Source organism: Gallus gallus, chromosome 22, assembly GCF_016699485.2.
Source record: "Gallus gallus isolate bGalGal1 chromosome 22, bGalGal1.mat.broiler.GRCg7b, whole genome shotgun sequence".
Lineage (NCBI taxonomy): Eukaryota > Metazoa > Chordata > Aves > Galliformes > Phasianidae > Gallus > Gallus gallus.
This window is the reverse complement of record NC_052553.1, coordinates 728,667-756,599: the sequence shown is the minus strand read 5'-3', so window position 1 is coordinate 756,599 and position 27,933 is coordinate 728,667. Positions and strand designations below refer to the sequence as shown.

The 27,933-nt window shown below is 42.9% G+C and overlaps 1 protein-coding gene across 4 annotated transcripts in view; it reads right to left on the bottom strand.

The window, feature by feature from the left end:
- EBF2 (EBF transcription factor 2) overlaps positions 1-27,933 on the bottom strand; it is a 128,761-nt gene that overhangs the window by 31,548 nt on the left and 69,280 nt on the right. For all 4 annotated transcript variants that reach the window (XM_040651469.1, NM_001164536.2, XM_015297299.4 and 1 more), the window contains exon 7: positions 4,934-5,015. In XM_040651469.1, coding sequence (XP_040507403.1) covers positions 4,934-5,015 — 82 coding nt within the window. The remainder of the gene's footprint in view (positions 1-4,933; positions 5,016-27,933) is intronic.

Genomic DNA, 27,933 nt, shown 5'->3' with positions numbered 1-27,933 from the left:
TGCTCGTAGATGTTGCTCTCATTTTGCAATCTATAGCTGGGAAATGAATCTCCCATAACAGCACTAGTCCCTGTAGTAGTCGTCTCTCTAACAGAGATCTCTGTCCACATCCAGATCTGACTGGGGGGGTCCTTAGCACGTTCTTTCACCATCAGCCTGAAAGTGATTTTGATTTAGACCAGTTCTGTTTTCCTCCTGACATCCCTTTCTGTTTCTTTACGGAGTACAGCATTCCTAAGTCTCAGCACTACCCGACTGCTCTGACCCGTTATTCCTTCCCAAACGATACAGATCCTTCTGTGCTTCATACTGAGCCGAGCTGGGTGAATTCTCAAACACAGCCAGCTTGGCTCAGGTGCCTGATGATGAACTGATCCAACCACTCTGAGGTCAGGAAGGAAATCTCCCCAGGGACATACCTTGTTATTTTTCCTTTCTCCTCCTCCCTAGAGCACCTAGAGGGGAATACTTGCCAGGAAACATTCCATGTCGTGATTTCTGCAGAAAACAGAGGACAGTTGCCGACCTTTCTCTTTTCTGTTACTAAAAAATGATGTTGATTCAACAATGACTATCATTAGCCTGGTTGCCTGGTCCTATTCACAACCACAGCACGGTAGGATCTGTACAATCAGTGTGAGTGGATGCAGCAGAATTCCCAATCAACAGGAGGCTGATGCGTTAGCACCAGGTCTCAGCTGAAGCATTTTAGCTGAAGTGCCTCATCTTAATTCCACAGAATTATTGTCCCCCATTACACACCGGTCGTTACCATTAAGTGTCATTGGGCTTCAATCGAGTTCTCCAGGAGAAGTCCTCATTAAGTGGAGGGTATCACCATTTCTTTTTTAATTCTGTTCCTGGGAGATCACTCACTGAGAGAACAGCAGTAATGACAATACATATGAAAGCTCAGATTTGCAGATTAGTTGAACTCAAACAGCACTGTGTTTGAGCAGGTAACTTAAATATTTCCTTTTTGTTGCTTGTTTGTTTCATTTTCCACCTTTCCCTTTCATTCAGAAATGTTTTAACTGATAAATAATCAATATTTGCTTCAGCTGAATTGACAAGAATGTGTTCATGTACACATGTGGGCAGCCAACAAGTAACCACGAAAATATCCATTAGCAATAGAAAGATTCCCCGTCCCCACTGAAATAGCCTATGAGTCACAATAAAATTACGTTACTACTGGGAGGGGGAACATTAAAATAATGATCACGTGTCCTTTAACTTCTGAGGTGCAACTCACTTCAACAGTAGAAAAATATTAGATGGATAAGGTCTGTAAAAGTTGAGAGATTTTCATTTCATCTGCAAAGCTCTACTTAGTATCCAAGTAAATTTCAAACAGTTAACATGAGCACAAAGCAGCTGGCGTTGCTCTCCAAACTAAAGAATTATTCTAAAAACAAACAAAAAACAAAACAAAAAAACCTCAACCACAACTCTTCAGGCATCTGGAGCTGAATTTAATTTACAATGCAGTGTTAATGTAACCTTTCCGCCCTTTTTTCTCCCCACCCCCAGGTTTGTTTTTTTTTTTTTTTTTAAGTGGGTGTGATATAAATGAAATCTAACATTTAATTTAGTTTAATAAACTGTAACTATGCTACACAAGAGCTAAATCTCCTATCTAGAAATACAGAGGCTGAAGCCAGGATCTGGATCCCAGCTCCCTGGAACCAAACCGAGCAGCTTCACACCCATGTCTAATCAGAAGCATTGACTTGACACTCTTCCAGACATGAGTAACCATTCTTCCTTGCTTGGAGAACTCAGTAAGATGTGTAGTACTGCACAATTTCCATGTCTCTTATTTACATTTCTGTCTCAACAACAAAGCCGGAGCGTTGGGTTTTCATTCCATCTCCATTAAAGAACAGAAATGTTTTGATGAAACCCTTTCAGTTCCAGATTTCAGTAGCAATGGGAACTTGGAGACTGGGATTCTCTCTTCTGTGTTTTTTCAAATAATGAGCTAAATAATAAAATCAGTAAAGCAGCCAACTGTACTGGGCTTTTTGACCTCGCTTTTACTCTGATCGTACGTTCCTGGACAAACATCCATCCTTTCAAACCCAAGAAGCAATCTTGCCCATGAATTACACCGTCTGATACAAATCTTAAAAGCTGAAATGAAAACGACCATGCTCATAGTGCACAACTGTATACTGCTAATATTTGGAACAACGCCTCTTTTTCCACTTAAGACTTCAAGGGTAGCTGGCAGACCACACACAGCAAGAATCAGGCAAAAAAAAGTGTTTGCCTAAACTAAAAACAATAATAATAAAATGGAGGAGGATCGTGAAGACACGGTAGACCACTCAAGAGTGCACTTTTTTACATCACAACCATGGAAGTCGTACTTCTACCCTTAAAAGCAATTCAGCAGACTGGAAACAAGCTCTCTCTGCAGTCCATCCTGGCTAATTTCCATTGGAACACTGAACTTTTTACTCCCAATGCATACAATTTTAGCAATGGAATTACCTTTTTTTTTTTTTTTTTTTTTTTTTTTTTTTGTACCTTTATTCACACATTCTGAGCTCCGTATCCCAGAACCAAACTCATCAACCAACACGCCCCATGCTGGAGGTGCCTGAACAAAGATTCTGCTTTCCCCCAAAACCTCAAGCATTTGACAATTTGTTTCAAAGAGCTCATTCTTGTGACACCAAAACAAAAAGCCTTGTGAATGTTTTGCGTTTCAATGGACAGACAAATGTGGAAGCTTTGCCTAATCTTGATTAACGTTGAGGTTTGGACTTAAATCTCACAACGAAACTGGAAAGGATATGAATCCACATTGACTGTAAGTGCAAGAGGAGTTTAAGCAATCCCTGAAAAATAGAACCAGAGTTTTACTTGGCTCTTTTCTTCAGGCTTGGCTGTTGTAAGACAGAAAATCCAGATCAAGAGGAGTCTGCCCCAGGTCACTTTCGTCTCCAGGAAGCTGCTGATTTTGGTACAAAGATCAAAAGCAAGCCAATACTTGCTCATGTACAAGAGCAATGCCAGGTGGATGGGCTGAAGGCATTCCATTGGTAACATGTGCATGCTGTAAAGCTCATTTTAGTTTCACTTTTCAATGTCCCAATGAAAATGTGAAGCTGTTTAGATTCTTACTAAAATAGCTATTTATGCCATGGAGATGTGGAGGTCAAAGAAAGAGTAAAGCTGAGAGTAGAGAGAGATCTCAACCAAAAACAAAACAAAACAAAAAGAATCCAAAATCCTCATGCAATTCAGCATTCACCTGAAATCTAAAATTTTAGCTTCAATCACAATGTAGAGTTCATTTTTTGCTCTTGTAACTCTTTTATTGGTATTATGGCAATGTCCACAATACTCCATGTGCTAACCAGGCTGTCCTTGTGCACGATTTCCTACAAACTCATAACCAAATGAGGAGTCTCTGGATTCATGCTTCATTACCCTCCACCCTCAGCCATCCTAACCAGCCCTAAGAGCCAGCAAGATCACACGCTATCATTTGAGTTTTCCTTTATTTTCATTCTTTTTTGGCATTTGTGGAAGATGATAATGACATTTTTTTCTTGATGGAAATTAATGATTGAAATAAAAATCTGTACAAATTTGGTAACAATATCCACTTCTATTTTTTTAATTATTATTATTTAAATTTATGATGTCTTATCATCTCCAAAAACACAAGGAGAAGCTACAGTCTCATCAAACCACTGGTGCCAAAAAAAGCAAAGTTGGGTTCGATTATAATTTTTTCTTTATGTGCATTGAAAACCAAAAAATAATCATTTTTGTATCTTTAGCTGACACTTCTCTAAAATTTCTGGAGCTTTCAGAGATACCAGAGAGGATTTTTGTTTTCATCAACCCGAGCTTTTTCTTTTTCTTTGAGAAAAAAAATCCCTCTTGTGAAACTGTATTCCCAGTAAAAATATAAACTAAAATGCATCATTTAGTGGAAAGTTTGACACGGGGCTGTAAATTCCTGTGGAGTTTTCAGTTTGTTTCTAAGTGAGGAAACTGAGGCAAGAGCCCAACAACCAACCATGAGCTGGCAGACCTCAGGATGTCACTGCCCTCTACAGACCTGATAGGTCTACAGGAAAGCCGCACATTCCCCTCCAGCTAAAACCCTCTTTGTGTCACAGATGGCTTGCAGTGAGGGCATGATAAAAATGGCAAAAAGTAGTAAAACCATTTTACCCTTTTACAGGTAAAATACTAAACTCTTAGACATAACTGCTTAAAGATTAGAGTGTGGAGGAAGAGGGACTGCGTCAGCCTTTCCCTTCTCCTTTGCTTCTAACCTGACACACTTCACCTCCTTCTGTGTTTTTATTAGCTGGTGTTCACAATACATCAGCGACAGCTATGATGAAACCAGTGGCAGATTTTACTGCAAAGCAGCTGGGTCATTGTCCCGTGGGTCTTGTTGCTTTCCTGCGTGAGATCTTAAAGTGACCATCACTATTTGGGCTTTTTTTTTTTTTTTTTTTTTTTTTTTTTTTTAAGAAGCTGAAAGGAGGGCGTGAAAGAGTTAAAAGGCAAAAGAGATGGGAAGAGAGAGTGGAGGGAAATGGGGAGATGCTTCTGTACCACGTACAGAGCTACTTTGAAAAATTCTGAGGCATCTAAGTATCACAAACACGATTCCTGCTGTGGGCAGCTGTATGTGCGAGTGCTTTGCCCGAGGGTGTCAAATCAAATATCCACTGCTGGTTGGTACAGTACATCACTTCCCCTTGGGGATTTGGAGTGGGAAAAGAGAGAGGAGAGGGAAAAAAAAAAAAAAAAAAAGGTTTAACCACAACAAATGGAGAAAAACTTTAACAATATCCGATATGGCTTATCATAGACCGTCATCATATTTACTATGGGCAATGCAGGGGACAGGAGAAAAAGAGAACGAAAGAGACAGCTTAATGCTGAGCCTTACCTGGAACCGCCTCATATCTCGGGGGTTTCCTGCTGTTTTCAAACAATTCTGATTGCACTTGAGAAAAAATTTTAAGAAGAATCTGTAACGGTAAAGAATTGTGTCACTGTTATTAACCGTAACGAAACGCATCATCGTGTTCTGACTGCACGTACATAGCGGAGTGATTTACATGGAGGTATATCAGCCATTCAGGACTGGAAGAACTCAGGAATAAAAACCCACACAGACAACCCCAACAAACAACCAAACACACCAAGATTTAGAAAAATTGGGTGAACTGCACTCAATGTGACTATTGGGCTGCTAGTTGATATAACTCAACGCAACTACTTTGATTTATGCCCATTTCTCCACTGCACGTTTGACCACACGATCTGAGTCTGTTCCTTTATCTCTCCTGTGCATACAAGGGCTTTCTTTCGCTGTCTGAATGGATTTTCCATGAAACAATATAGAAGGATAATGTTATTGTGATAACTACAAAAACCGACAGGGCAACTCTGAGGCTGATAAGCTTTGAAACTACTGAGAATGTCTAAAAACACATGGAGACAAACAGAGCTCCCAGAAGAAGCTGATGAGATTTCATCCTGACGATGTTTTTAGCTGTTAAGATTTTGGTAACCAAAGCAAAAAAGAGCCCAGATCGGAATCTCACACCGATTTTGAGAGAGGATAACAAAAACACAGATGGAAGTAATAGGTGACAGCTCCCGCTGTCCAAGCAATAAACCCATTAACATCATACAAAGTGTCCGTGCCAATTATTTTTGCCCCGTCACATATACCTATCTTTATACATTATTCTCCCATCGAGTTCAGCTTGTTGTGTATGTAAGTTAAGCCTTCAGGATGCTGACGGGCTCACCCAGCACTGTGTTATAACATACAGATCTCACACTTCAGCAATATCAGGAGGCATTTATCAAATTTGGGTATTCCACAAATTTTCTTTCATTGGGATCCATCCCTTTATTATCTGATTCATCTGATTACATTCGCGAATTTCCAAGGTGAAGAAGCCAACCCTACATGGAAGATCACATTGTTGGATTAAAAACAAGCACGTCTTCAAAATTCAGGCAAAACAGGCAAAAAAATCTCACAGATTCCTCAATCTACCGTAAGCAAAAATATTTTGTGTGACTCCTTTCTGCGTTTCCATTTGTAGGACAAAATGGGTTTAACAGCAACAATTAAAAAACAAAAATCAGAGATTTTAAGATAGGTTTGGAAGGGAAAAGATGCAGATAGGAGGGGGAAAAAAAAATAGAGTTGAAGAATTGGTTCAGAATACAAAGAAGAACTTATTTATTTATTTCTCTTACTGAGTGCTTTCCTTAAAAAAAAAAAAAAATCAGCTTTTGCAGTAAGTTAAAGTCCCAGGTGAGCCAGGCCTATTTCCCTTTCTGTTACTATGACAACGATTTTTTACCGCAGTCCCTAAGTCCCTTCAGAACTCACACATTCATGCCTTGAATTAGAACTTTAAAGGAGAAAGATGTATATTTCCTAGGGTTTACCAACAACAACTGCCAAAATAGTCCTAACGCAACACAAAAAAAAAGCAGAAAATTCACTTCTGCTTGTTATTGCTTCTTCTTTGCATCACTTATGGTGTGGTATTTCTCTTCCATCTGCCCCAAAAATACAAAGAAATACCAAAGGATCTGATCCATTTAAATGTGGCTTGAACAAACAAAACCCTTTGCAGACCTCCCTACAACCAAACCCACGAAAACGACCCAGGGAACGTCACATACAATGACTGTCACAAAATACATCCTTCTAGCAAGCATTTGTTTGCCTTAAATCTGTCACAAACACTTTAAACATATCTAAAATGTTTATTTGCTGTGTGAGTGCATTTTGCAGATCAGTATTTTTGTCTCCACCATCCTTTCTTGGTTACGACTTAACAGTTCTGAGTGCACGGGCTGCAATGGGAGCCCCACATCCTCACTGATCCCATTGGGATCCAGGAGTTGGGAGCCCAACATCCCAACTGATCCCACTGGGATCCAGATGTCAGGAGCCCAGCATCCACACTCATCCCATTGGGCTGCAGATGTCAGGAGCCCAGCATCTCTACACATCCCATTGGGATCCAGGCATTGGGAGCCCAGCATCTACCCACATCCTATTGGGCTCCAGGTGTTGGGAGCCCAACTTCTCCATTGGGATCCAGGAGCAATGAGAGCTAGGTCCAGGCTCCCTTGGGCAGCTCCTGGGATCCCAGCCGCAGTCACTCACACTCTGAGCTGAAGTCACACAGATCTTCATGCCTCGGGAGCACACTGCATGTATTCTATCAAATAAGTTGCATCGACTCCTCACGCTAAAACTGTGACCTCTTTTATTTGAATGATCGGCAAGCAAGATTTTATCTGTAAGAACGTTTTCTGAACGAACAGTATTATGCATACCAGCACACACAGACATTCACAGGAGAATTCCAGCCAGAGATGTTGCTCACAAACACTCCTTGTTATCCTGCCCTCTTCTTACAGATATCAAAAAATATTTGCAGATACATAAACTGCTTGTGTTGCTGAGATCTGGCTGTGCAGGGAGAAACTACAGAACACCGCCAAACTGTGTAATGAAACCAAGGCGAGCAACTTCTGCATGGAACTCAGTGAGCCAATGGATAGCTGCTTGTTCGGGAGAAAAAATGCAAACAAAAACCCACAAGGTTCACGACTTGTCTTGGCTTTCAAGGAAAAAGATCAAACTAATCAGGGAAGTGTTCCGTTTCCTTCGTAATTTTATTTAAATTCTTGTATGCCTCTCAGATCAGAGAAATGAGGCAAACTAAGGGACAAAGATCAGAGCACAGAGGAGTCCAACAGAGTCAGTGGAGCTGCCCTGGGAAGAGCTGAGGTCCCATAGCATCGTGTGCTGCACCAAACCCTGCAGCACAAGCACAAGAGGTAAAAATTCTATGCTAATCTGCACTTAACAGCACCCGGGACTGAGCTCTGTAACAACACGTGACAATGAAATTCATATTTTCTGTTCAATATCTCCAGAATATTTGGGCGTGGATGCCCAGCCAGCGTAAACCAGAGGCATATGTTGAAATTAACTTCAATTAGATCTGCACTGATTCATCCCATTGGGTGTACTGACCATTAAAAAGACATAGAAAACAGAACCCTCCTTCTCTGGCTGCCTCCTTGGAGGAGTGGAGCATCCCAGCCCTCCCCAGTGGTTGGGAACAAATATTCAGCACAGGAGCACTCAACCAGGATCTGTAACCAGGATCAATTTCCACACGCAGCAAGTGCAAGATGCCTGGTTTAGTGAAGCTGCTTAACCCCTCGAGCTGCTGAAAATGGTGCACCTCCAAGATATCACAAGGTGGGCGTCAGTAATCCCTCACCTCACTTTTCAAAGTGCTGCCTCGGCTTTGAGGTTGCAGCATTGGAGCAGTATCCATCCATTGCCGTGCCAACATAGCCACAGTTTCTTTAGCATATCACCGGATGTGCTATATTTCAATTTCTCCTTTCAGAGTTTTTCCAGTCAAATTTTAGCTGCAGCTGAGCACTCACATCAAGTATTTGGTAGGTCGTTAGATATACATATATATTTTAAGTGGTTGCATCTGGGAAAGGTATTAATATTTATTGCAGCATTAGAATAAAAATGACTTGGGGGGAGCAAAGAGAAGGGAAGGTTTAGCACTAAATGAAGCTGATTTAGGGGTAACAGGAGAGTTGCAGAAGGGCTGTATTAATTTTTTTTAGCCAGTTTTTGGCATGGACCTATACATACATCAAAAAATAAAAATAATTTTTTAAAAGTTAAACAACTGCTGATTTTCATGCTTCGTTCCTTCAAAGGACAGCACCAGATATGGCTTTAGCAGACCGCAGCCAAACAGAGGGAGTGTGGCGTGGTCCTACCATAGATCACCACTGAAGGGCAATGAGGGAAAACTTGAACACTTTTCAATAACGACCACAAAGAGCCTCTGGCATCTCTACAGAAAGCCTGATTAACTTCATGTGTAGATGTAAAATTAATTAAGACATGCTACAGACATTCATTTCAATATGGTCAAGCCTTCCATCTACAGACTGATGCACTTGCAGAGGTCTCCAAAACACTGCCTTAAAAACATTCTCTCTTCTAGGATTTCGAGGGAGCTATTTTAAAAGTTTCTGCTCCTCCTATTGGGGGTTACCACCATGCTGGGAGTCTGGCTGATGAATCATTTAAGTGCCCCTTCTTCACTTCAGTGCAGAGACAGCTGTGTTATCTCCACAGTGCTGGAGGCCAGCCTGCCCAGCTGTGCGGGATAGCGGGGTGGGAGTGCTCAGACATCCCATAATGCTCAAAGAGGTGGGACAAATTCCCCTGAAGCTCTCTGCCAATGGACAGAGAGAAAGGGTGAGGGCAAAGCAGGTGAGGTCTTGCATCTATTAGTCTGTTCCCAATGCGATGCTGGCCCATACTGTCACTTTGCGTCCGTATACCTACATTGTAAGGTTCTGAAACAGAGATGACTTTATAATCTGCTCCAGGGAACTGTGTTACCAAGGGGCTTGGATTGGATGACCTCTAAAGATCCCTTCCAACCCCCAAGATTCTGTGATTCTATGTGGTTGGAACTCCACCCTTGAGGATGTTCATCCTCCATCTTGGCTGATTGAGAAGAACCTTAATCAAATCCTGTTGGAGTGAGAATAACATTCTTCATGACTTCAACAGGACCAGGCAGAGGCCCTAAAGAGCACTCCCACGTGCAAGAGAAAGTGTAGATTTCTTTCAAAAAAAAATCCATTACTGCTTTTCAAAACCCTGCCACAGGACCTGGGACTGATTAGTCCCCCCACGTGGAGACACAGCACTAGATAATGTGCCTTGTGCTTTTGCAGCACCATTCTGTGGGACTTCAGCTTCAATTAACTCAGCCTCACCAAAGCCCTTTGCAGCAGGTGGTGTCACTAACCATTGCACAGCAAGGAAGTCGGGACCTGGGAACTGGAAGGGAATTGCTCATCGCAGGCCTGCAGCTGGGATGTGGTCTCTTGATTCCTGCTTCTACATCTTAACTAAGCTTCCAATCCATCTCGTGTGCTTTCTTAAAGTACAGGTACAGAATCAAGAGATACAACTTTGTTGTAATCTCATGAGCAGCCTCTGGAGACAAGAAAAACATCCCTTGTAAAGCAAACACTGGTTGTCCTGTCCTGTTTGGTCTGCTGTAGAAGTTGGATTCATGGCCCCAGCAATTTTATGGCACCAGAACATGCTTTTCATCAGTGCGATTTATCAGCAAATCTATCATACTGCAACCTAGTGAGAATATAAAGATATCACAGCAATCTGATTAAGTAACTGAAGTGCTTCTAAGAAGTCACAAAGTGAACTAAAATGAAAAACTGGAAGTTGCTATAAGAATATCTTTCTTCCAGTTGGACAGTACCAAGACTGACCATGCTACGAACCACAAAGCCATCATTACATTACACTGAGGACCTGCCTCCGGCTGCACCAACACAAGTAAATTCTGAGATCAGGGTCTCCCATTGTCTTCTGGACTCACTCCTGTGTGTCTTGGCACTGTGAACTCTGAGATAAGTGTGACAAGGAACCATACCCATGCCACAATGCAACAGAGCAAAAGGCTTCACTTGGAAACTCTTCCTTCCAAAGGGACGAGATCAGATTTTGCACATACGTTTGAAGGTTCATATTTAAAATCTATTAATTGCATTTATCTGAAATCATCATTCTGACTTAATGACTATCACAGTAGAAGACTTCTTTATAATCTGAATATTTATCTCTGGAGTCATTCTGCTCTATTATGTCAGGGTATATTATTAGAGACCTGATGAGAAAATTTCCTACTCTTTTCAGCAGTTATTGTCAATGTGGGATCAGGCATCGCACAAAGGCATTCTAAATGAACATACACCATATAATGTCTGAGAAATGATTGAGGTTATTACAATAATCCAGAGTATTTATATGATACTCCACAAACAGCAGCTAATTAATCTTCACAAAACTCCTGTGCATAAAGTGTGAACCCAGTTTAACAGATATGAAAGCCAACATATGTAGGTCAGAAGACTTTTCTGAGTTTGTCAGGGATTTGCTATGAGAGAAGAGAGTGGAACTCAGACCATACCAGGTCCCCAGCCTGGGCCAGGAGAGCTGGCTGCTCATTTGGCACTCGTTTTTCAGTAGAGCAGTAGTACTAAAAAACACACACAAATATTATGCCTTCCATTCATGCCCCAACAATGAAAAAAGGGCAAACACTTCCCTACCCTCCTGCCTTCATCCAAAGTAATTTCTTCAGTTCTGGGAGCACCAGACTGGTTAGGCTTTTCTTTAGTCAATGCAAGAGCTCCTCAGCTGTGCACGAAACAAGCACTGAACTGCCAAAGGAACTTTGCAGAGTAGGATCCCATGTCCTCACTTGCTCCTAATGGATGCCATGTTCCCAAATCACTTGTTTTCATTCTTTAAACTAATGCCTCAGTTATCAGGCTCACGTATTTCCTAACCTCTTTTTGCCCTTTGCTACCCAATCAGTCTCCTATCCATTCTTCATACCTTCTCCACAACTGGGCTGGAAGAAGGTAGTGAGTAAACACCATTGGTACATGCAAACCCTAAGGGAGTTGGACTAAGTGATGGCTTGAAGTCCCTTCCTTATAAATTTCTCTGCTTCTTCCTTCTTTTCTGTTCTGCTGCTCCCAGCCCCTTACATCGCCATTATGTCTTTCTCCTCGGCTCACCTCTCTGACTGCCTCTCAGCTTCTAGGCATGGATCCCAACCCTTCTCTATGGGAACTTCTTCCTCTGCTCTGCATTCCTTTGGAACAGAAGCCTGCCAAGGTAAGGTCTGTGCCTGCAGAGGTCTGAAGAATGTAGCTCAGGAGTAACTGCACTGATGCTAGCAGAGTTGTAACAGCAAATGTGAAGCTGGCTTCAAGATGTGAGGCTTTTGTGTATTCATATTTGTATTATTAAATCAAGGTGCTTTGGACCAAAATCTACAGGACTAAATATCCTTCGCACTGACGAAGTCTACATCAGAAGTTTTCTGTTCTGGCCCATCTTTATTATTAAGTCACTATCTGATCAATCAATAACAGCATGCTCATTCCAAGATGCTTGCAATGCAAAGCATATGAGAACAGGCAGATCAGATAAGTGTAATAGGGAACAGGTGAAATTACTGTTCTTATTTTAAAAGGGAGAAAAATTCAAAAGGAAGACTTTCAGATGCCTCAAGGCACTGTATCCCACAAATGAATCAGAAACATCCAGAAATGTTAGTTATCAAAACAGCTCCGTTTTACAAATCTAATGGTCCAACATTAAGTGGCCATAAGAGCAGAACAAAATGATAAGGGAAGCCAACAGAGAAGCCTACTTTAAAATTACAGGCTGGCAGCACCCATCTCAAAACTGCTTCTAATTGGCATGCCAGGCAGTCCTAACCACACCTGGATGAATAACGCTCTGTGCAATGTATTAACCAAAGATATGGGATGAAAGTGATCCATCTGAAGGACAAGATGCCATCGAGTGAGAAGAGTGTGCCCAAAAGCCATAGCAAAGACTGGACTTGAACTCATCTCCTCTTCATAGTGCTGTGCCCAAACCACTGAACCATTCCTCCAAACATGCCCCATCTCTCTGCAGCATAGAACACCATACTTCTCACCACCCTCATCTAGTGGGCTTTTTCTTTGGAAGAGCTTAGTTTCCAAACTAATCTTGTCTGAACATAAGCTGCAATATGTCATCCAAACCCAGAACATGCCTGTAAACCCGATGTTTATATTCCGTACATTTTCCACCTTCTGCACAATTTCCATCTCTGAAGCAGATTCTGCTCCCTCCGAGCAGCAGCAGGCAAACACAGCCACAACTGCAATTCACGCTCATTTGGTAAATGCTCATTCTGTCTTGCAAAGTGATTCCAAGGGCTGGAGGAGAGTGCACTGCCGGTTATAGAGACAGTCATTTCTCGGCGCTGAATGCAGTTATTTGGCACAGCCACATTTGCTAGAGAAAAAAAAAACAATCTCCAAGGAGAACCCCCTTGTTTGTGCGCTCTGATGAAAACCTGACACCATTAATGAAAATAATAATTGAACTCCGTGGGTTCGAATTGAAAATGAAACACAACACTAACGGCATGTTTGTAATTGCAATTATTCTCCAAAAAAACCTTTGGAGGACTCTCTGCAACCTGAGCAGTTTCCCTTTTCCTTTGGGTTTTCCTTCTTCCCCTCACACCAAAACTTTCCAGTAACTTACAAGACAATGGCTAAAAGCTGATTTATACTGTAAGATCCATATTATTCATGCCACTTGGCACGCAACCAAATACCATAGCATAATCAAAAGTCAATAGGCAGGGAGGTAATATAGCAGAGGACTGGGCTGGTGGGCTGTTGAAAGGGACGTTCTGATAATATTCCCTGGTTCATTACAGTGTCTCTGGGCTCCAATTGTGCTAAGCATGGCACAGTCACGTTTAGAAATTGTTGAGGGAGACAAGATGCACAAAGGACAGGAGGAAAGAAAGGCTTTTATATTCCTTTCACTGCTGAGGATGTTAAGGCACCTGGAAGTAAGGTGACTTACTCTATAGGTGGATCAAGCTGTTCTTTCAGCCAAGAGCCACAGAGCATTCCCACAGGCCTACGGTTGGGATCACTATAGCTCTACATAGGTGCCAAGTTAACCCACATTTAACTCTGCCAGTCACAGAATCAAAGAACCATTTGAGTTGGAAGGGACCATTAAAGGTCATCTGATCCAACTCCCCTGCAATGAACAGGGAGAATGCTACAGACCCCGTAGAAAACACATATAGGTATCAGGCAAGCACAAAGTCTGATCCCAGTCTGACTTTCATCCATACCCGGGGAAACCTATGCCCACTTTACCTTCTGGTTCCCCTCTCCTCATTTCCCACTGCTCTCAGAACGCCTGTGCCGAGCCATGCTAGGCTGAACAGTGAGCACCAATTACACCTCCAGCCTTTTTGCTGCTGATGGGTCTGCTGGTTTTTACTATTCCTGCCAGATGGTAGAGGCCAGCACATAAAAACTCTTTACCCTGCAGTTAATGTGGAACTTGATAATAACTTCCCTGTGACTCCGAGAGATCAGAAAGCTGCACCGATGCGAACACTAGCAATGGAACCAAGGTTAGGCACCTATTTTACACCTGCCAGAGTGGATATTGCTCAGCTGAAAGCTCTCACTCATTGACTAGGTGGGGAGTATTGCCTGTCCCTAAACGGTTTTTGTATGGAATAAAAACGCATTCATTTGCTAAAGAGGCAAATTGACATCCGAGCAACTTGCCTCCGTGCACATCCGTCTCCTCCCTTCTCCAAGGGCTGCTCAGCCAGCAGGTTTGCACCCGTTGTGCTTCTGGGTCTACTCACAGATGACCTTGAGCCTGAACATTGGTGTAACATTATATTCCTATGACAGATTTATAGATTGGCAGATAGGGGTGCATTCAGAGCATTCCTTCCCTAAGACAGGACAGCATCCAATGTTTGTTAGCATCATTAAACTAAAACTGACTTTTCACCTGCTCCCATACCATATGCAGCTGCAAATTTTTAAATTAAACTATGAAGCCATGCATAAATTTACATATATTACAGACTAGCCTCTCCATTTAACATGCAAATGTACTCCAATGTTTCAGAACACCTTCTGTCGCTAATTAATTTGCTGAATTATAATTAGACTAATCCTGCATAATTAATAAGCACAGATTTTTTTTTAATTTCTAAGCAGCTTGATGAGATCATTCACTTCCTTCTATAAACTGCTAAGTAACTGTTAAAAAAAATCTGGAAAGAACATATGTGAAAAGGTATGTTTGATGTCGCATACAAATTCAAACTAGCGGGCAAGCTTCAAGAAAGTCAAGATTAATACAGGGACATGGCTGGAGCAAAGGGAGCGGCAACGCTTTATTTCCAGGGGCAAAGACCACGACTTTCCTGGTCTGTTTTATTCCTTCTGCTTCGCCCATCGGATCTTCCAAGATCATAGAGCGAGACAGAGAAGGATTACAGAGCCGTGTGCAGTGTTAGGAGATGTTATGATATTAACACACCGTTGTATATCAAAACACTCTCCTTGTACATGCTGTTTGTGGATAAGCTCCTTTGATGGTATTTGGAATTGTTTTCACTTCAGCTGCCAAAACCAACGGAGATCATTCTAGCGAAACAATTAAGTGCTATTAGCACTGGATTCATTCTGTAATGATTAAAATGAAGGGTCGCGCTTTAATGTTGAAGAGCTTGGATTCAGAGAAATACGCGTGCCAATATGGTTTGTAAAATGCCTCGTGTTACAGCCCCTGTGCAGGGAGGCCACTCCTGGTGCACAAAGCCACGTTCCACATTGAGCAGACGGGTCCTGAGACCTCACCCGGTCACACAATCATGCAGATAAGAGGAAAGAGCATCCCAAAATATCAGGGGGATATTTTGCAAATGAAAACGCAAACAGTGCTATGGGGGTATTATTTGCACACACATGCATTGTTTGTAATCCCATTTGATAACTGTTGTATTTATTCGTCTACTTTTGGATACGTACTTCAGCTCCGTTACCAGCATTGTTAATTAGTCTCTGTTCAATCCTTCTCTAAGGCAGCACACACCACCAAATCCAAAGCACGGCCTCATCAGCTGATCCAAATTAAAAAGCAAGAAGAAATGATTCCTACACCAAGAGGTTACTGAACCACTTACAGCCTGCAAAGGTCTGCAGCAAACTACACAGGTAAAATACAGGTAAAATAAATTAATCAGCCACTCCTGCCTGAAAACTCCTCCGTTTTTTTTTTTTTGTTGTTGTTCTTAAAAATTGGACAAATGCCCTTGTTCATATAAATATATCTTCTAAATTGATGAGGGTTCTGCATGCCATACGTAAATAGAAAAGTCAGAAGCTTACACAGTACAAGTTCTTGGCCCTGGGTGCCAACCAAGCCGCTGTGTAATATTTCCTATTGGGCAGACAGAGAGAAACAGAACAACTGCAAACTTGGAATCCCAAGCAGTCCAGAAGCACAGCAATACCATGAGCTGCATCCATCGTAGCAGATTACCGTGGGAGTGAAGGACTCCAAACAGGGAATTGCTTCTGTGCTTTGTGTGCTTTGTTCATTTCGGACAGCCCCAGTACGTACTGTTTTCCTAATGGCCACTGAATGTACCACCAGACAACAAGGGAAGCTAAAGACAAATGCAATAAATAATATAAACTGAAAACATTCTGTTTCCTGTCTCATTTGTCTCTATTTCTTATGTTCTCCTATCCCAGCTCAGCAGAAAGAGACAATGTAATGAGTAACACAAAAATGAAGACTGAAGGATTAGGTTGGTTGCTTTCTCCCCTCATTTCTGCCTGCACCTCATTTTAGTCTGTGAATGAATTGGCCCAAAGATATCTGGGTCATAGAAGAGACACAGAAATAGAATTCATATCTCCAGAGCCACAAACACGAGCACAACACTGAAGTTCTGGTTATGTTTCAAGCTATTCTTGTTTTGCCAGAATAAGACATTTCTAAGACCTTTTGCAGCCAGATTATGTTGCCACAACCAAACGTCAGCATCCACATCTTTCTGGAGACTTCTGATGGCCAGGACTTGCTACTGCCTTCCAGTTCTTTGGCTGTGGATTTTGCCACAGCTGATATTTACTTTGCATCATATGCTCTATGCAGTTCGTCATTATTTCAACTTGGGGGGGGGGGGGGGGGGGGGGAATAACATTTGTGCATATGTACACAGAGAAAATTCTGCTTTAAAGAGAAAAGATGATGGCCTCTGAAACTCACCTTGTCCTATGTTTTACTGTACATCCTCAGAAATCAACTAATTTTCCATTGGAAAATAGCACACAGTCTTGGATTTGTAAGCAATACAAAAACCTCTAGCACACAGTAAATGAATTAATACACTTAAGGTAATTCCACCTTTCACTACAAACATTTAATTCAGCTCTGCTTACTAGCCTCCAAATTTAATTAACCTTTTCAGTACCCTTTCATATAGCACATATATACCAGAGGCTAAAAAAGAAGCAGAATTTTGGGGTAGGAACTCAAATGAGAGAACACCAGGGTAAACTGCTAACTGGCAATGGCTGATCAATGCAGTGGTTTGATTTGAAGAAACACCATTCCTGTGCCTTTCCAAGGACCAAAACATGAGGTTGAAGTGAAAAGAAATAAGAGAGAAAGGGAAATCCTTCATTCCCACCTCTGCTGAGGCGACACTCAATAGGTGTCAATAGCGACAGGATTAGAGGGAAGTTGCAACAGGGAAGATTCAGGCTGGACATTAAGAAAAATTTCTTCTCCAAATGAGTGGTCAGGCACTGAAATGGGCTGCCCAGAGAAGTGGTGGAATCACCATCCATGGAGACGTTCAAGAAATGTTTAGGTGTGGTACTAAGGGACATGGTTTAGAGGGGAAATATTGGTGGTGGATAGTTGGACTGGATGATCCAGGAGGTCTTTTCCAACCCTGGTGATTTTCTATGATTCAAGTGGAGCTTGATGTTCCCTGTTGTGATTCCCTCAGTTGTTTCTGAGCAACTGTCCCATCCTAAGTTGCAAAGGTTATGAGGATGCATAGCACCAGTTTTCAGCGGGCTCAATGTGAGGCCCTTGAGAAGTAACATGGCATTAAGTTGTGGTCTCCAAAGGTGCAAAGCTCTGGAGTCAAAGGAGTCAAAACACTAGCATGCAATTTCTGAGCGCATACAGAACACTGTGACTGCACATCCATGCCTCCCCCCCAGCTCAAAGCACAGGTTTCATGCAAAAGAAGCCACTCCGTGCCACTGCATATGGCATCCAGAATGTCAGTATTCAAAAGAAGCCTGGATTTCCACAAAACATGCCATGAAACCACCTTTCTTTAGAGTGGGCACCCAGGCACCAACATAAGGCAAGATTCAAACACTTGGGCAATTAGTTTGCTATAAACTCATAGCAGCAGGAAGTTATTTTGCCTCTGGCAAATACTTCATGCTACAGGAGAAATTGCTTCTCTTCACTCCATCCTTCTCTCTCACACAGACAACCCCAAGTTCGTGCAGCAATGTTAACAGGAGAGGAAAATTGCTTCCTGACCTTCCTAGTGATCAATTTACACCCTGAAGCATGAGATTGGTTTCATTTTAGTGTATATATGTAATACTTTTACCCACATCGCTTTAGACAATGCAAAACCAGCTGCTCACTTGAATGGGTGCACATGTTTGGTTGTGTTTAGCTGGGCCTCCTTCATGACAGCTATCTGGTGACTGAGCTACTTCCAGAGCACAGCCATAGGTGCCAATGAATGTGACAGTGTTATTTCCCCTTGATCCATGTATATATTCATAAAGTTGCTATAGAGCTTTGTCTCTAGCTACACAGCCTCACCCTCTGGCTAAAGCAAAACACATTCCCGGGGCTTCTGTGAGAGATCCTGAGTGAATGCTCAGCAATTGCAGCTCCTGACCTTCCACCTATGGAACCTGAACAACGGCTGGGAAACGTACTGAAGGCAAAACCCAAACACCTCACCGCGGGCCTCTCCCTAGGGCAGACAGAGCCCTGGTTTGGACCATGTGCCCCCAAGAGGAATTGCAGAATGCCGACAGCCTGGGACCAGCCTGGATTCCCCACTTCCCATCCTAACCCCAGCTTCCATTACACCCCTCTAGCTTAACACCCTTTCCATCCAGTGCCACCAGCAGCTCCGTATGCCTCACCAAAGTGGTCATCCCCATGCTGGGCTGTTTGTTTAAGCTCATCGGGGTAAGACCCCCGCAGTGTTGTGCTTTATGACTAGGCTAATGAGCCTGTGGGAAGGCTCCAGATGTTGGCAGCTGCAGCAACTGAGAGCTGTATTCCTCCTTCCCTTCAAATTCCAACAGTCCCTGATATGTGGGGATCATCAGGACAGATGCAACTCAACGCGTGCAGGTTGAGGTACTGCAGAAGTATTGCAGAGGCTGGAGCTGGGGCTCTTCCAGGAGTTTGGCAGTGTGAGAGCTGGACACAAACCCCACACTTAACTGACTTTAAAAGACTTCTCGGGAAGTAAATCCAGCCCACATCATCTCTTGAAGACATACAACGCGTTTCTATGCATACGTGCAACATGGTCCACATACTCCCAACTGCAGGCAAACTCAAATACATGCAGAGCACAGGTTTTAAGCCCGCAGTTGGCTTACTGATTGGAAAACATTCATGTTTTGAGCCTCTGACTAACAGGGCATCATTCCACATACATCATCACAATGTGCTCTACTGAAAAAAATCTCTTGGCAGTCCCCAACTTCCAGACTTCCTGCCCTTGTCTCCGGTGTACAAAGAAGTTGATGCATGCAGTGAAGTCTGATTTTTTTCCTTCTCAAGTTCTACTGCAGTTGTAATTTCTGGAGAGAAGCTTTAGAGCGCATGCAACGTTCGCTGAACGTTTTCTTCATTTATTTAATCCAGATGTTTGCATTTTAAATAATTGAAAAGCTGCTATGGCAAATAGACATCAAGGGAGGCTAATGGGAGTAGCACTGTCATTAGGAAGAACTTGTATGATGAGGCATTAGACTAAGGAGTCAGCCCTGCAATGTCAGGACGGGTTACAGGAACAGAAGAGAGCAGTTTGTTGGAAAGCATCACCCATCAATGGGGGATAATGATGACGTAGAGACTGCTGAGCAAGGCTGAACACAAACCGTACACAGTGCTGAGAATCTGCAGCTTCACCCTTTGGTTGTCCTAATTTTTGTCTCTGTCGTTCAACTGCTCTGTTTTCACTCGAACCCCTTAAAAATCAACATCAGGCGCCATGAAATCAAGTCAGTGGCCACTGAACTCTGTAGGATTTCTTACCATTATTTCCAGTGGTTTAGATACCTGCAGCCCAACCTCAGCTGTGTAACCCGACAGAAGTTGTGAGTTACAATAATAATATGAACCAGGTAAAGACTTGTTCCTTGGAAGCAACTACTGCATATTCGCTCCCTCCATCCACAGCATAAGTGTGTTTTCCCCCAGCTTGAAAAATGCAGTTTTGTTGAGGACCTCTTGGAAAAATGCCACTGTGTATCGTTTTAGAAGACCACCATTTGCTAGAGAGGCCAGCTAGAAGGCTTGCACATCCTAATACACATGCTAAAAGGATGTGCCATAGCTTCAAAGCTCATGGGGTTTAAATCTACTAATCACAGTCATAAGGAACCATCAAACCAATGAATGTCAAAGCAGAAAGTCTGATCCCTGCCAGGAGATCTTTATAAGATTAATCAGTTCCCCCAGTAATAGGTCTCTCCCTTCTCTATTTCCCCCTTCCCTTCAAAAAATTAAATAAATCAGTCAACAGTTCAGTCTAAACTCTATTTTTGCAGTAATACACCAAACAACAACATCATCTTCTGTTGCTTCATTAGACAGCCAACCCAATTTGCAAGACAGTTTAGGAAAGCATTCACTATAACTCCAGAAGTAAGACATTATAAACCATTTAATCTGTCCTAAATAATCACTTCGTATTTATCTGTCAAGACATAAAACACGCAGGGAAAAGTGCCACACAACACTGCTCAGTTTTTAACTTGATGAGTAAAGCTCATGCTCCCGAGCACCTGAGCAAAAAACCAAACAAACAGTGCAGCTATTATTTTTGGCAATGCTTTTACCTCAGCTTTGAAAACAAGAAGACTTAGGGAAAAAAATGACATTGTTTTCCTAAAGGGCTTTTCCTCCGCCGCCGCTTTGGATTGCACTGCAGTGTGCCAGGCTGGCAAGAGGTGCTGGCTCATGCGTAGGGACTTGTGAACATTGGTCCCTCCTAATGGCAGGATTTGTTTACACTAAGAGGCTGTGCAAAAGCTTTAGAGAGGGATCAGCGCTCACTGCTCCAGCAGTTGGAGCAGGGCAGGAAGCTCTGATCCCTTCCTGAGCCTCCAAGAATGCAGTGATGAGGGGAAATTGTTCCAAAACCTGTCTTAGATCCAACAACAGTTTGGGTTTACAGATCAGTGTTCCCATCTCTGAGATTTGCAGCTCAGTCATCGCAACCTTGAGCTGAAGTCACAAGTGGGAAGTGAAGCTGATCCTTCCCTGTTTATTGAGCTCCTGGTTTCTCAGAGCCATCCTCTCACCAGTCGCTCTTCGTTCATTTTGGGGTGGGATGGTGTTTTTGTTTCCTTAAAGCATTCTGGGCTGAATGCTGCCAACTGCCCATCTCAGGCTCAGTGTGCACCTACCCCTTCCATCATCATCCCCAGCAGCAGTTAACAGCTGTGTTGCAATGGCTGTTTGCAAGAACAAATCTGACTCTAAGAAACACCACCCCTAGCCTTGATTTCAGTCTTACTCAAAATTAATGGGATTCTTTGATGAATAAAGTAAGACTCCAGATCCTGGTGCAGCCAGGATTACACAAACCTGATGTATCTGTGAGCTCCAATGCATACGCCCTGCCAACATAATGGTTGCCCCAAATCTTGCTCTGCCTGATGTTCTTCCATATTAATCACAGGAAAATAACAGATCTGACCAGAGAACAGCACCACTCAGAAGAAAAACAGGGTGGTGTTCAGAATTTGAGGAGTTTGTAACAGTGACTTATTGGATGATGCTGGAGATGACGGATACATAAACATCCTAAGAATAATCATTGCACAGTTCAGCACGGGATGAAGTCCCCAGCATCACCTGCTCCACCAGTCCTCAAGTCCTTTCTTACAGGGAGCTGAAGGACAATCTCTCCTTCCCTCTTCGTATGCACTCCTATGGCTGCTTATTGACCAGCCTTTGCCAGCACTGCTCACCAGACACCGATCTTACAGCAGGAGAAGACAAAAACCAGGCAAAAAGGACTTGGGATGAGATGGGTAACAGCAACCACATCCCCAAAGACAGAACTGCCCCCAAAAGGGAGAAGCTGTCTGAGCTGGAGAGTCCTCCTGGCTGTACAACACCAATACAGACATGCAAGAGTGCATTTTTGTTTAGGGAGAGCTCAGCATACCTGCAACCTTGCAGCCGAGCCGGGGGACCCCATGCCAAGAGCCAGGAACATCTGCAGCACAGCCTAATTTTCTCCAGGTGCTGAGCATCAGCCTCTGCAGCGCCCGAAGTTTACAGCTCAGCATTCCAGACACTTTTCCCTGTATTTTCACGGCCGTTACCAGAAGAGCTCGTTTTATTACTCGGAGACACTGGATTTGTGTCTGCGTGCGTGTGTGTATGTACAGAGAGAGGCTTAGAGGGGTAAGGGCATAAATCACTTCAAATTGCTACCGTAATAAATGTGGACGAAAGAATAAAATTTGTCACCAGCCTAATATTACCATCAATGTTTTGTCTAGCTACATTCCTTCCAATTTAAAAACAGTTCAATACCCCTTTTACCTTCAAGTAGCAGCACTTAATAAACAGTGATGGATGCTTTTTATTCCCTTTCCCCCCTTCCTCCTGTTCCAGGCTTCCCTATGTCTGTTACAAGGGGATTGTTTAGCTTGGGGGAGATGTAGATCCTCCATCCTTCTTGCATTGACATGCATCCCTCAAGGAATGACGACCATATTTAATTCATAACCCCCGTTGGCTACACAAACATACAACTTCCCATCAATTAGGCAACACAGAGACGCTGTTAAAAATCAATGAGCTTATTATTAAATATATTTTCTTTTCGTGTAACAATAATAGTTATTGCCTCTCCATTGTCGGAGCTGCGCTATCGGGGGGTGAAGCCGCTCTCCAAAAAGGGGATGATTGCTTTTTGATCAGCCCGGGCAATAGCAGAGAGCATCACAGCAGTGCTGCCCTCGCTGCACAGCTCGACACGGATGCTGAAGGGATAATAAAGGTGATAAGAAGTGACCAAACGGATGCTGCCTGGATAGCATCACCTAAATATTCACCCGATTCCCATAGCCGTGCATGGGCTCGTGGAACTACAATGCGAAGCACACCCGTCACACACCGGAGCCATCGCAACACGGATAGGCTCCTATTTGTGTTTTCACTGCGGCGTGTTTATTAGAAATTATTTGGATATTTTGACACATGCCACTACTGAGGGAGCTCCCTGCCTACAAACAGAGACGTAAAGCCTGTGCCAGCTCATGCAAAGGTGAAAAAAAGCTCCGCACACCCGCGAGAACCCACAGTGCACAGATTTTGGCAAGTACATCACATGCTGTCTGGCCACAGCTGATCTGAAGCGAGGCCCCTGTAATTATGGGAGAAGGTGGAACAGGTTTCCTGCTAATTGGAAAATTCTGCAAATGGCACCACTGAAGTAAATTGACAGTCGTTAGAATATTAGCAAAACGAGGGAACTGATTAGGAAGAAGCTCAGATGTGGGCTTCTTCCTTTTCTTCCTTCCTTCCTTTCTTTTTTTCTTTTTAACAGTGCCTGAATCTATCAACAAATTGATCATAAAAGCTGAGCTTAATAATAACAGCTGTTATTTGACCTGGATGCAAATATATATATGTATGTGCACAAATGTATCTACACACACACAATACGCACATATCTATATGTATATATACACATACGAAGATTATACATATATATTCCCCCCCACACACATATTAAGTGCATATCCATATTATTCTCATCACTCTTCTCACTTTAAGACAAATACACAGAATGCTTGCTAACTTCTAAGAAAATAAATGTCTCCCCAACACATACACACAGAGTACAGGGGGGAAAGCTGCCTTGAAGAACATCATCAAGAGGGCTCTCCTAACGAAGCCGTCCTCACTTCATGCTTCAAACACATCTCACAAAATACTTGTTTATGTCTTTAAACCTTTAAGAGATTTGTTCCTAGGGGGAGCAGCATTTCTGTCCTGGATTTGTTCCTGACTGTCTTTGTGTTTTAGTTGAAGCAGTGCAGGAAGCAAAGAGGGATTTGGCCACAACTTCGGCCATCCATCAACGCTTCGGCGTTTGTGCTCGGTGCTCTTCAGCTACCAGAGGTAAGGGAAAAGCAGACGTGAGGGGAAAAATAAGACATTCTAATTAGCCACACTCCCTCTCTAACTTCACTAGGAGCCTCTCCTCTCCATATAATCCTCTGCTCAGCCTCAACAAAACAAAGGCCTGATCCTTCTGCTGGGATGTCATTGGGATCTCCACCTCCTCCAAAGCCAACAGCTCCAACCCAGATGGAGCTCTGGGTGCTGAGCTTTCCCTGGTGGCCACTGGCTTTACTGGGAGAATTGTTGCTTCATCTTTTTGCTTTAAACACACCTTGGAATTTACTCCCTTCCTCACAGACAAGCCCAGAAGATAATAACGCAATTTAGCCAAAGAAGCCAAAAAGAAATTCCTCCAAAATCCTCTAAAATTTACATATATATATATGTGTGAGATGCTATCCATAGATTAGCAACATTTTTAAAGCAGACCAGCAGAATAACAGAACAAACACACAACTCCCACTGAAATCCTATAGGCAGCCCAACAAGACTTCCCACTATCAATGCAATAAGACCTTCCCTTGGGACAGCTCCCATCAAAATGTTTGTTCCATTGGAACCAGTGCAGACTCCGAATGAGTTGGGGATGGCTTTTCTCATCCCATACAATAAACCTGATAACAACCCTACTCTGGATCATTGTATCACGTGTAGAACAACAATCACTGCAGAGTATTCTCCGAGCCAAACAGTGAATTGATTTTAACTATAATGACATCAGATCTGGGAGACTTCACTGTAATGCAGCTCTTGTTCCTCTCCTACATTTCTATCATTGTATTTCCTTCTATGTAATTTTTATTGCTGTCTCTTTTATTGCACTTAATTTTTTTTGGGGGGTGGGGAGTGTTCTTATATTGTATCCCGTAGCAGAAATGTTTGTACCTAACCTGTAATTTCACCTAAAAGCATAAGGAACACAGAAGGAATTTTAACAAAGAATGAGGGGTTTATGGGCCAGATTAGCTAATTTAAATACACAGATGCTTGTGTGCATGGGAGAACCTCAGCTGTACCTCCAAAATCAGACCCATTGGCTTCACGGAGCTATTGCAATAATATTAGTTTACATCCTGCTAAAATTCTAAAGGACTTTCATAGTCTGTGGTTTTCTGTATATTTTTGGTGTATCTGATGAGCAGACAGCCTGCTGTTTGCACTTCAAGTATCCATGTTTATTTTCATACATTTATTTAAACAAATCGGGGAGTCAAAATAATGCCAGCTCCAGTCTCTTCGTAGTGGTCCCTAGATGGCAAGAACACACAGCAATTCCCAGTCCTCATGCTATTTTGGCCACTTCAGCATCTAATATCCTGCCCCAAAGCCAATTCAAATCAATGGACTGATTCTCATCAGCTGCTATGGATTTTGGATCAGCTCCTCTGGTGCCAAAACTTGGCTGAATGTTTTCTGCAGGAGCGGATCTGCATTCTCATAGGGCTAAGCCTGGAAACCCATGGGAACAGGTAGGATTTCTTTATAGGTTGGAAAGGAACACAAAGGTGCTTTGGCTGAGGACGTTTTCTCCCTGCCTCACATTCAGGGTGCTGTCCCAGTTCAGACCCACAGAAGGAATCCTCCATAGGCCCAGGAGGCACAAAGACCTCCAAGCTGCCAGCCCTAAGGGTGGGTGGGCTCCGACAGCTTTTAGAGGGTAACCAGCCTCTGTGCCATACAAACCTGGGTTTCCTTCCCACCTTCCCACGGCTTTTTCCAGTTTTGGCTTTGTTTTCCATTTTTTGGTGTATTCCACCTCCTAGTTTTCATCCTTCCTGACAATTCCAGTTCACGAAAACAAAAGGCAGGAGGAGGGGGAGAAAGGAAAGGGAGGAGGAGGAATCCCACCAAAAAAAAGAAAAAAAAGAAAAAAAGAAAGAAGAGTCCAACCCAGACAGTTTGTGCCAAATACAGTTAAGAGTGGTTGGGGAGCGTGGGGGAGGGACAAAAAAAAAATCAAGTTACTTTCAATCAAGTGTCACACCTTTAAATAGTGGTTAAATCTTTGCATTATGCAGCTCATCCCTTTTACAACATGGGGTTCCCGTAGAGAATTCCCTGTTTACACTGGGAATTCCTCCAGGAGAGCATCAATAAAGCTGAACAGATGTCAGGGTGGAATGCCAGCGGCAGTGGCTGTTGTCAGGGGTGGTGGGGAGAGCGCTGGGGAACAATACGAGGCGGCATCTGCTGCACAAAGCCCGGCGTGTGGGTCGGGGGCTGCCAGCGCGCCGAGATCCCACCCTCTCCTTTGTCTGGGCACATTGCCTCCCTTGTTCCTGGATGACAGGGGTTGACACATGTCACCCAACCCTATCAGAAAGGCTATTTGTTTGGCTCTTGCATATGCACCAGTGTTTTTGACCTCTTCTGCTTGGAATACATTGAACAACCCTGGAAAGGGAGGCTGGGGAACCTGGAGGGGAGAAAAAAACAACAACAAAAAACCCCACAAAACTCACAGGTCCTCCTCGATACACAATTTCCTTGCACACTTTGTGTCTGATGTGAGGATGGCAACACCCTTCTCCTTAATTAAAAGTGTGATTGATGAAACGCAACCACCAGGAAAACCCAGGATTTGAAATATTTCCTAAAGAGGACTCCAACCTAATATTTGGATCAGGTTTTGTTTTATAATGAATGGATAAAATGAAAGTTAGCAGTCTACAAGGAAAACACCCTCAAGCCAGGCTTCAGGAGGCAACAACAACTCTTGAGACCCATTCCGACGCAAATTGCATCACAACCTCAATGCGGGCAGGCAAGCCTGTGCCAAAGCAAAAGCAGAATCTGAACCTCAGCAAGACCTTGCTCGTATTCAGATCATCTGATCGCTTATGAAAATAAAATTAAAAAAAAATAAGTAATTAAGCAATAGTATAAAAAATAAACTGTATTAAGTGAGTAAGGAGAGCTCGTATTGATGTCAAAAGAGAAAACGGGAAGCTGCTGTACAGTGGACAGAGGTCCCACCTCAATTGGGTAAGCGTGCACATCTGGAGGCCCAAAATGAAATGCTGGTAAAGCCTATGGACTTGGTCTTCAGAAACAAGAAAACAATAAATATTTGGTTAGCTTCTCCTCCTTATGAAGAATTTCTTTACAATCATTCCCTGCAGTTAATATAAAATCACAGAATCACGAAGGTTGGAAAAGACCTCCAAGATCATCCAGTCCAACCATTCACCAACCATCAATATTTCCCACTAAATCAAGTCCCTAAGTGCAACATCTAAATGTTTCTTGAACATCTCCAGGGATGGTGACTCCACCACCTCCCAGTTCCAGCGTCTGGTACCAGTAAAATATATTTCATAAGTAAGAACTGAAGGGGGAAATACATAAAGCCTTCACAGCCGAGCGACCCCTTGGAAGTAACCCCCAGTTTTGGTTTGACGTTGCCAGGTATGGGGCAGAGAACAAAGTCCAAAGGCCAAACCTGGAAGCGGTCGTTCCATCACTGCTCTGTGGATCTGCCACTCATGGCCCCAACCTGACTGCTACGCACCAACTTACATCACAGCAGGGACTGTCAGACAGCCTGGGTTTTTTTAGCAAAAATAAAACAAAATTCGACGAGACGAGATTTTCACATCATCTTTTGTCTCCCACTAACATCCTAGCTGTGAAAGGGATATTTTTTAGCAAACAGCATCTCGAGTTACAGGGCAGGAAAGCCCAATCTTTCATCCGAAGGGATTTAGAGATACGTTCCAGGCTGGCACTCTGCAGAGTCAAACCTTTGAACTTTCTTCTCTCCCAATTTCTTCACTTCTTTCACAAGTCCAAGAGAAAAATCCATACATGCAGAGTTTAGGATTTCTCTCTGATTGCAAAACAAACAAGAATTCCCACTTTTGTTTTTTTTTTCCCCAATATTTATATGCTTCAGAGGTTCGGTGTTTGAGGTCTTTCTTCCCCCCTCATTTGACAATTAGAAATTATTTTTGGCT